The sequence below is a fragment of the Cyprinus carpio genome, chromosome A1, assembly GCF_018340385.1.
Source record: "Cyprinus carpio isolate SPL01 chromosome A1, ASM1834038v1, whole genome shotgun sequence".
Taxonomy (NCBI): domain Eukaryota; kingdom Metazoa; phylum Chordata; class Actinopteri; order Cypriniformes; family Cyprinidae; genus Cyprinus; species Cyprinus carpio.
Window position 1 is genome coordinate 30479945 of NC_056572.1, and position 11531 is coordinate 30491475.

Below are 11531 nucleotides of genomic sequence, written 5' to 3' on the forward strand. Positions count from 1 at the left end.
GTTTTAAGACTGATTTCTACATTGGAGAAGAGAGAGAAAAAAAACTCAAAAATCCACACTTCTTTTTCTAATGTTTTTATTTAATGTTTTGCATTATTTAATCTTGGTTTTAAAAAAATAAATAAAAATAAAATAAAATAATTTAAAATAAAATAAAAATAATTATATTAATCTTAAGAAACATTTATTTTAAATGAAGTTTATAAATACAACACGTCACAGAAATTACAGAATTTTAGAAAATAAACCTCTCCTATTTCTCTGGTAGTGGATATAAATGTAAACTTTGTATTTTCCCAATTTTTTTTTAATTTTTGTCACACATTAAAGCAGAAACTGATCGTTAAAGTAGAGTTCTTACAACAAACCCAGAACTCCCTTATATATTAAGAAACAGTCCCCTTTACGGCCAAGGAAGATAAAGGGTCAAACTTCAGATCTTAGTCAGTGTACTCCAGCATCTGCCTCATTCTTCCCAGAACCCCCTCTTGTGGTTGATGGCTTCAATTACTTTAGCCTTTAGTGTTTCCTTGTTCTGATACACAGGAAGGTCTAACAGAGAATGGCAGGTGAGGGCCTCTGGTAGATGGTCCTGAGTAAAGCTGAACAGGGGTCTCACTCTCATCTCCAACACACACAAACCCAAAATTCTCAAACCCTCTAACCAACACAAAAAAAATAAAAAAAGGAAAACGGGGAAAGATTTCTTTGAAAACACTCTGAATGTGTCTCAATTGTAGGAGTAGCTAGAGTAGATGCAACTATTAAAAAAATATTAAGTGTGACTTCTTAAACCACATCTCTTTTCAAAAAAACTGTGAACTTACACAAGTGTGAACTGTACTAGTGAACTTACACAGAAAGGCCTTCTTCTCATCTGATGTCAGTTCATCAAACACCTCCCAGAATGAGATGATGGTTGGATGCTCAGCATAAAATGATCCTTCATATGTAGTGTTCTATTCATTGAAAGAATACATTTAGTCAATACACAATTTCTACACAATGTCAAGAGCATACTAGTTATGACATATCTACATATGTGTTAGCATGGACCTGTTTGAGTATGTCCCAGTCATATTCCTCATTGCCCACCAGCACTCCTCTCAGCTCCTCCGGTTCAAATATCTCCACCATGCATCTGTCACACGCTTTGAAGAAGCCTCTCTTGAATTCTTCAAACACTTCCTCCACTGATTTATTCAGGATATGATCCACATACTTGTCCACAAAGTCTTCTCTGTTGCAGAAATTATATTTAACAATAAAAATAAGTTTTGCTTACTAAGATTGTAAAATATTATCCTATGTCCAAAAATAAGAATAAGCAAAAATAATACAATGCTCTAGTGGTGGTTCTTTTGGTATCTCTGTAAAATTACATTTCTCAAAAAAAAAAAAAAAAAAAGCACTGACCTGTTAGAATTTGTGACCATTTTTCCTGGCTCAGCCGGATCCAGTTCGACTTCTATTCCATCCCATATGATTTATGTATAAAGATAAAAAAAAGTATTATTTTTCAAGAAATAACGGGTCTCATTCACTAGTGTGCGCATTAATTTGTGTGTGAAATCTGTGTAAAAATATTATCACATTATCACTAGCAGTTGATGATTCACCAATATCTTTAATGTAAAAATGTCAAAAAAGAAAATAAATCATACATACGCAAAATTCACACTCTCTGGGTGGCTTTATAAACATGTTAAGATTACATTTAATAAATAGATATTTGAATATATAAAAATATATCACAACAAAAAACAAAAAAAAACTTGAGAATACCCTCCACAAAAAACACATATGATTATTATACACATGCTTAATAATGATACGTTTTTGTGAGATTTATACAAAAAACAACAAAACAAACTAACCGTGTAGTACATGTCCATTTCCTCAACATCCTCGCTGTAGTTTAGGATGTACTGCAAACTCCTGAGAACATGATGTTTCAGATTCATTAAACAATGTTCCTCGATATGTGATAGACGGCAGCACATTCATACAACATGGACACACATTTTAGCAGTGATACAAAAATATACCAAGAGAATCAAGATAACATTAATTGTAAAAACACTCACTTGCCAAGACCTGAATCAAACTCTGTCAAGTCTTCAAGAGATGGTTTGACATTGAGAAGTTTCTTGAACAAGGCTAAAGGAAAAGGCAGATGCACTACAGAGTTGTTGTTGAAGGCCAAACCACACAGAATCCCAAACAGGAAGTACTTCTCCTTCTCCATGCTACAAAAGAGAACAAAATAAAAATATAAATTCACACAAGAACAACAGGAAAACATGAAGCAGCATTAGGTATCTTACAGGCTGTTCACACATTTTCCATTCTATGTAACACTATGCACTGAAACCCTCAATTCTCACCCCATTCGCATCAACAAATCCAAAAATTTTTCAAACCAAAAACATTTCAAAGCAAAAACAAACCAGATTTAAATAAAACCTGATTTAACTAAACTTTCTTACATTTACGTCTTTAAAATAATCTAATTAACCTGATTTAACTAAACTTTCTTACATTTACGTCTTTAGCATGATCTAATGAAAAAAGTATTTGCCTTACCTGTGCTGGGAACCAGCTCATAGTTTGGTTATCATTGTACATAAACATCAGAGACTCTGGTGCACAAAGCTCCTCAAACACATTGTGAAAAAAGTCCCTTTTGTTGACATCTGTTCTTCTCATATCCTCCGTGTAAAACACCTGTGTTAGATAACCAAACGAATTAATTCATATTGCAGCTCATAAATCTGTTTGTATGGTCCTGTCTTGGTTTGAAAATAAAAAGTACAAACTAAAAATGCCCTGTATGTTATCAAATCAAAGCTTTGCATTGTTCTCTTTTCTTACCGACAGATGAAATTCTCTGAGTTGCTCCTGAGTGGCCATTCTCAGCTGAGAGAAACTGTCCTCCAGCAGCGCTGTGCGTCTCAGGGTCAGCGGAAAACAACCCTGCAAATAAAATATTTCATTCTGTGTTCGAATAAATTAAAAATTCCCAGGAAACCTTCAGGTTGAAGGCCAAAAATAAAATTACCTGCCATACTCTGTTCTTCATATAGCTACATTTGGCCTCCAGGTTAAAGATGCATGGAAGTGATATGAGATTTTTTAGGATTGCCTAAAACAAAAGAAATAGGAAGCATCATGTTAGTTGATCTGAAAATTGGATGCATATCATATCAGATATGGCCAAATGCCTTTTGTGCTCACATTGTGGTAGTTTTGCTGGTCTATCACTGCTTGGATTTGTCCAGTCAAGTCCAACATCAACCAGTTGTTAATCATATCGTCATTGATGGTTTGCAGCTGTTGATTTGGGGAAAACAAAATTTTCTATCATTTTTAATTTTCTTATACAAAATGTTTATTGTAAGCTGGAATTAATATTCAAATAGTATGTTAGTACTGCAAATATAAGCAGATAACTATGGTTGACCTCAATCTAATCTAAATGTGTTTTCAAATATGTTTTTGTGTACTGTATGTTTTGAATAACTTCAGTCATGTTTGTATGACAAATACAGTGATTGCTTCCATGTTTACTGTTGCCAATCAAGAAGATATCTGATGTATAATTATCAGCCAAAAGCCAATACACACAATTTTTTGGTTCTCACCACATCTAGTAGATCATTGATCTCATTAATAATGAAATCACTCTTTGTGATGTTTCTGTTGGCACTGCAGCACACTTCGGAACAAAGACACAAATGCATAAGAAATTTAAAGGTTAAAGGGATAGTTCACCAAAAAAAATGAAAATTCTGTCATTAATTACTCACCCTCATGTCATCCCAAACCCGTAAGACCTTCGTTTATCTTCAAAACACAAATGAAGATAATTTTGATGAAATCTGACAGCTCTCTGACCCTCCATAGACAGCCAGGGTCCTAACACGATCAACGCACAGATCGGTAAAATAGTCCATATGACATCAAGGGTTCAACGGTTATTTTTCGAAGATATGAGAATACTTTTTGTGTGCAAGGAAAACAGTAATAACATAACTTACTTAACAATTCTTCTCCCTAAGTTACCGTCTTCCATCACTGATTACGCAGAAGACGGAATAGTTAGATAAGTTATGTTGTTATTGTTTACCTTGTGCACAAAAAGTATTCTCGTAGCTTGAACCACTGATGTCACATGGACTATTTTACCGATCCCCTTGCTATGTTTCTGTGCGTTGATCGTGTAAGGACCCTTGCTGTCTATGGGAGGGTCAGAGAGCTCTGGGATTTCATCTAATTTATCTTCATTTGTGTTTCGTAGATGAACGAAGGTCTTACGGATTTGGAATGACATGAGGGTGAGTAATTAATGACAGGATTTTCATTTTTGGGTGAACTAACCTTTTAAATGTTTACTTCTGATGAAATATATTATATATACACAAGTACAATAAAGACACCTGATAGACCATCTGAAGGATCTGAACAGATTTCGGCAGGCGTGTTTTTATGTCCAAGTTCATACTGTCAGCAGCAATCTTGCCAATCAAATAAGCTGAAGCTTTTTTACATATCTTCACCAGGCCTTTGAGCCAACCATCAGGGAGTTTGGACCAGTACCTCTCTGAGAATATAACATAAAAATACTTAGACAAATACAACAAGGACAACAACATAAAGGCTGAAAAGTTCTACCAGCTTTACCTAACACCTTTTGGGAATCAGGATCCAGCTGAAGGATTTTGGAGGCCAGAGCTTCAGTGAGTTTAGTGAGTTCAGTGAGTTCAGTGAGTTTTTCTGTTTTTCTGTTTTCGGTTTTCTGTTGTTTCTTGAGACGTCTAATGAGCTCAGGGACGAGAAGATAAACTCTCAGTGATTCCACACCAGTTGGATTTGGATTCAGAGACGGCAGCAGTGTCTGCTGAACCACCTTCACTACCTGAGATACAAAAAACATTAACTCCATCTTATTGTTTAAAATGTAAAGAATTTTTTTTCAAATGTTGGATTCATCATTACCTCTGATATCAAGCTTTCATTCTTTGATAACTTCGCAAAAGATTTTTTAACCAGGTCAAAAAAACAAACAACAACTATACCAAAATTTCTAACAATGGTTAGGATATCTACAAAAACAGACATTTAGAGTATGATTTTAGGCACAAAAAGGAGGAATTACTAGACAAGACTATCTAATTGTGATTAGGATATTTACCTTGTTTTGAGGAAGCTTCCGTTCAGAGAGGCAGCAGAGGAGAATACTTTGTTTATGCCCCTGTAAAAAACAAAGCTATACTTTAAATAACTTTGTTTAGTTTTTGATATCAATTAATGTTTTATTTTTAATTATTATTATTAATTTATATCTCATTGGGACATATGTCTTGATTCATTTATGTTAAGAAACATGTTAAGAAACTCTATTTTATAGACATAGAGTAGTATATGTAAGCACTATATATAAAACTGAGTCAAGCACTCACTTCTTTGTCATTTTCCATGGTTCACTTTTAGATAGCCATCGGCCAATCATAAACACAAAAAACATTAGTAAGAGCATTAATTTAACTGTTAAAAAAATTGTGAATGAAAACTGCCACACACACACACACACACACACACACACACACAAAACACATAAGTAATCACAGTGCAGCAATAATTTCATCGTTAAACAATATGTGAATTAAAACTGCCTGTCTTACTGTACCTTGAATAACAAGGCAAAGGAATGATTCTCCCCAGCAATGAGTTTTTCAATCGTATATTCATCATTACATTCTGTGTGCAACAAATGTTTAGTTCAGTTCAGAGTTCTGAACAACATCTTGTGTAAAAAGTATTTATAATAAAATTAAAAAATTTATAATTACCAGTTGGTATATCCACAGGGCAAGGCACAGACTTATTGATCATTTCTCCGTTTCCCAGCTGCCCTTGCGTCCCACATCCAAATGAGTAGATCATCTTTGACGATGCGACTGATACGAGTGTGTGATGTCTTTATGAATGAAAGAATCAAAAGCCTAAAAATTACTGAGCAGAACTCATACATCAGAAATGTTAACCATGTGAGGAAAGGAATCTACTACTTATCCGAAATGCTGATTGCTAATAAAGCTTATAAACAGTCTTTACCTCCCACATGTGACCTGAGACACTTCAGACCCCCACAGTTCAGCAACCACCCGCGGATGATGTTCATCTCTAAATGATTTGTGCCCAAGCTGACCACAACCTCCGGATCCAAATGTGAACACTGTGCCGCCCTGAAACATGAAACATTTACTACTTATTTTCTCTTCAGCTTGCTTTTATGCTAAATACAGTATAAAAGCTAATATATTATGACCATAGTACCTTTGATAAAGTGGCAGTGTGTTCCCCTCCACATGAGATGGACACAGTTTTCTTCCGGTTCAGACTGTTTACAACCGTTGGGACGTGTCTGTCTGTGGTAGTAAAACAGTCAATCACTTCCAAATACATCATATTCATGCTTTGAATAGATTTGACACATTGTGTACTTTCATACTATTACTGATATGTAGCCTTTTATACTGTTACAATTTAGCTTTTACACGATGAAATAATCAGACCTGTAGTGTCTCCGAGGCCGAGCTGTCCAGCAGAGTTCTTCCCCATCCAAACACGACTCCAGAGAGAGACAACACAAAGCTGTGGTCTCCTCCAGCGCTGATCTGAGCCAGCGGGACCCCACTCAGACTCTGAACATGTTGAGCAGACGGAGAGCCGGGATGATCTTTCCTCAAACCCAGCTGACCATGAGAGTTCTCACCCCATACGAACACCTGACCATCTGAAAGAGCAACAGCTCTGAACATCTACACTCAAATCTCCATCAGTTCATCTCAATCAAGAGACATCAAAAGATGAAAGCAAAATGGCTGCACATGCGATCTGAATCACCTGCCTTTAGTGCCATTGAATAATGGTCTGCACATGCGATCTGAATCACCTGCCTGTTATCCAGACCTTTGAGAGGCCTGCAGAGACAAGAAAATCTGTCAGACAAATATCTGTTATTATCATTTGGTCATTTATACTGTTATGCCTACATAGACAAACCTGTACACAGTAGATTTGTCCATGATGAGAACTTTTCCTCCATAAGCAAGAAGAACCGCACCATCTCCTCCACAGACAATCAGTCTAATTTTATTCTTTAGCTGTAGTTGCTCTGGAGTAAATAAATTATTTTCATCAGTTCAACTTTTGACTATAAATAAACAAATAGACACTTATATAATTATGATTAATTCCATTTAAAATGTAGAAACATTATAGGCTACATAGCTCAGGAGCTTATGTCATTTCAAATATAAACATATGAAAATAATGAAACGTCTTCAGATTTATGAATTAAACAAAGTGTCATTTGGTGAAAGCTATCATACTTAGTTTTCCATCATGATCATAGTCTTCACTGCGCAATCTCAGGACCGAGACCGTCCCATCCCGGATAAATCCAGCAAAACTCCTGCCAGCTGACATGTCCTGAACTGCAGTTTTCGGACACACAGATCGTATTCCAGAATTGCCATGTCTTACTTGGTCAGGCTTTACCAGCTCAAAACCCTCCCCCACAAAAACACAACAAAAACACAACATAATCACAACAAAATCACAATAAAACAAAACCCCACCAAAGTCCATCCTAATCTCATCAACACACTATCGCAAAACACACTAATAAAAAACAGAAAACGAGAGCGAAACCGAAGTCTGTTTAGAAAATCATCGATTTCTTACGAAACGAAAGTAATGTTTGTCGTCATTCTTCCGCGTTTATAGTGACTCGTAAACAATGAATGTATTATAGTGGGAAAACGAAAGCAGAATCTAGGCGAAACTTCTCCAGTTTCATTTATTTAATAAAATTACAGCTGACTGATTAAAGAGAGTGTAGCGCGCGTTGTCACACGTTAAAATGAAACGATTTCTACAATGACTTTCAGGAGGGTCAACTTTTTAAATGATCTATCCAGTTTTAAGGGTAATAATCTATATTATTAATAGTACAGGTATTATCTATATCTATAATCTTAGATTGTAAAAAAAAATATTAAATAAACAAATATTTTAATTTTAATACATTTATTTTTAATATCTACAACTCATCAGAGAAATTACAGCATTTTGTAAAAAATGTCAAAGTTCTAGAAACAGAAATCACCACCAGCACCAGAAATCTTTATCTGTTTGTGGATATAAAAGTAGCAAGGATCAAGCTGGATCTGACACTTATCACAGAAAAGCCTCACTCTTCCCAGAACCCCCTCTTGTGGTTGATGGCTTCAATTACTTTAGCCTTTAGCGTTTTCTTGTTCTGATTTGGTGTATCATACTTAGTTTTTCATCATGATTGTATTTATGATCATTCCATCACTGTTACGGTGCAGGATAAAAAATACTTTACACCTGAATTACTTTTAAATGTATAACTTCTACTAATAAAATGTTTGTTGAACATTAGACAGAGAGGGATAGCAACTTAGCAAGTGCAACAATTTTCCTCAGTGAAAACACCTGTTTGTCTCCTGTCACTGAAAAATTACAAGCTATAAAGCTGATAAGAGTGAATAATCCCCAACTCTATCATATATGAGTAATAATCCAATCACTAGCTAATCAGAAACACCGTTAATCAATACCAGTACAGCTATGCAGAAAAAAACTATTTTTATAATGTTTTAATTTTAAGCATGCATTTAATCTTACACTGGACCTCATTAATAATTTAAATATTATAGCTTATTTAATTTTAAGCATGCATTTAATCTTACACTGGACCTCATTAATAATGAGCAATGGTTAATTAATGAGACAGTCTGTCTTTTATGTTTACTTAAGGTATTTGTGCATTATAAACTTATTTCTATTATAGCTTATTGTCCTAGTACAAGTATACTGTCTTTTATTTATTTATTTATTTTGGATGCAATACAAATTCTGCAGTGCCATTGCAGAAAAACGGCATGAATATGGCAAAAAGACAAAATCCAACAATTAAACACCCCAAAAAACCATATAAACAACTTTATACATCAATGAGCCAGAAGAAACAATCCACCACTTTAACTTCCCTTGGAACCATATGTGTACCTTGATTCATCAGTGATGACTGTTCAGCATCTATCTGTACCAGGAATGAGAACACAACAGGTGTGGTCTTGTTTGGAACAATAAGGTCTAACATTTTTACAATATATTTTTGGCAGGTAAAAGAAAGAAAAAAATCCTTAAACCTTTAGAAAAAAGACTCTTCGAAATGCTAACATGCAAGCCTTCAAAAACATTTTATGTTAACCACCTGTTGAAAACAGGTGTGACTATACTTAACACTAACCATTCAACTCAGACCCAAGCATCATGCTCAGAAAGAAAACAGAGTATTCCAGTATGAGAATAGAAGTCCATCGTCAGAGTTACACTTATATCTATACAGTATGGCTAATTTGAGTTGTGGTTTCCCATGCAAAACCACTTGATGATGTTTACAGTGGTTTCTAGACCAAAGTATAAAAATTATGATTTTGTTTTACACTTTCTCACACACTTTTAAAAATAAAGGTCACAAATAGGATTTCTTACAGTGATGTCATAGAAGAAGCATTTTAGTTTCCTCAAAGAACGGTTCTTAAAAGAACCATTTTAATAATCTGAAGAACATTTTTTCACTCTAAAAACCTTTTGTGTAACTGATGTTGAGGTTCTTCTCCGAACCATAGATGTCAATAAAGAACCTTTCTTTTTAAGAGTGTATTCACCTATTTGCTGCTATTTTATATTTGCTGCTCTTTTTATTTATTTTTGGTGGGCTCATAAACAGTTTATCACCAACAGGGTCTACTGCTCTTTATTGTATACCTGTAAACAGTTTACCTGTTAAAAAAGTTTAAGTTAAAGTACAAAGAAAAGTTAAATTACTAAGTTCCATATAGAAATGGCATCACATGGCCCCTAACATGTTAAAGCTGAATGTGTGATGAGTCTGATGACTCTTTCATGGTTTATGTTTATTTCTGATTTCATCTCTTTTCAGTGAAATTGTGTAGACCTTTGGTCAGGGATGGTACTTTGCCTTAACTTGAATGTTTCTGTGAAAATTTCAACCCTGTGGCTAAGGGGAATTTCGGTCTTAAATTTTGCTTGTCATTCTTTTACAGTAAATCAAATACTGTACAACAAGTTTGTAAAAAAAAAGAGTGAGTCAAGTAGCCATTAAGCGTTAAGTATAAAACACAGCAAAATAAAAAAGACCTTTTTTGAATTTCAATGAAGCACTGATGCTTTCACAGTGTAGAAGTTTGAAGAACTTTTGATTGAAGCTTCCAATATAGCTTGCTTACTTACTGTATAGCTCTGGGCATTGAGAAAAACTGACATTTTTACCTGTCTAAGACATGTTCAAACACACTGTTATCCAGCAATAGCATGAAAAACACAGCCATAAAAGCAAAACCGTTTCATGAATCTGAATACATTCTTAAAATATATTATAATAATTCAAATGTATTAGTATAATTCATTATACTGTTGATAATAGGTATTTCTGTTCATAGGAGAAATGCAGGGTCAATAGTTATATGATATCTAAAGTCAATGTCTTACCATCAAAGGGATACTCCACCCCAAAAACAATTTTGGTCAAATCACTTTTTCAAACAGTGTAAAAGCTTTTGTATTCTTTGGAAAAATTTAAGATATTTTGTATAAAACTGGGAGACTTTTAGCAGCAAAGTACATAATAGTGTCGTAATCCAAAAAGGCATGAAAATCGACAGGAACTCTTTTTGTCAGGGAGAAAATAAATATTTCTGGATCACCGTATGCTCTTCTGTATACATTAGATCGCCACAAGGATGAGCTGTGTTTAGACATAAATACACGTATAAAATACAACGTATGAAAAAAAAGCATTAATTAATTAATTCCAGTAAAAAAAAGGAAATGTTTGAATAAAGTCTTTTTTTTTCTTACAAAAGTGTTCCCGAGAATGCCATGGAATGCTTAATCTAACGATGATTTTCATAATTAAATGTTACATGGTGACTCAATCCATCAGTCACATTAGGACATGTCAATGAACGAGAGTAAGATGGTGTAATGACAGATTTGACTGATAAAATGACTCCATGGTGACTCACTGAGGTGTGTTGCTTCGTTCCTTCACACCTGTTGAAAAATCCAAAAATACCCAAAAATATGATCATGATGAGCTCTCTGTGTTTCTGTGTCATTCTGGATGGCAGGTGTAAAAAAACCCCAAAAAAATCCCCTATCAATAAAAATTAAAATCATTTAAGACAAAATCAATTCTAATTCTCAACATTCTCTCAAGCATCAACATGTGTGAAAATCATTTTAGCCACATCATTTAATTTTGACATCTCAACTCTACTCATCACTTACCAATTACAATCTAAAACACAAAACACAAATGGTCATCATTACAGCCAAGCATTTGGATGCTCAGTGAGGAATTTGAAGGGACTTCATGATTTTCCTGTTGCAAGTAATAATTCCCA

The 11531-nt window shown here is 34.5% G+C and overlaps 1 protein-coding gene across 1 annotated transcript; it reads right to left on the reverse strand.

The window, feature by feature from the left end:
- Positions 1-358: 358 nt before the first annotated feature.
- herc5.1 (HECT and RLD domain containing E3 ubiquitin protein ligase 5.1) lies at positions 359-6839 on the reverse strand. Its single transcript, XM_042761251.1, is given in 20 exon segments — positions 359-658; positions 810-959; positions 1057-1240; positions 1417-1487; positions 1878-1938; positions 2088-2249; positions 2582-2727; positions 2875-2976; positions 3062-3145; positions 3238-3333; positions 3645-3719; positions 4440-4603; positions 4684-4918; positions 4999-5105; positions 5683-5760; positions 5853-5980; positions 6118-6248; positions 6340-6431; positions 6579-6626; positions 6629-6839. Coding segments are annotated over 20 exon segments (2502 nt in total). The 5' UTR covers positions 6825-6839; the 3' UTR covers positions 359-466.
- Between the last annotated feature and the right edge of the window lie 4692 nt (positions 6840-11531).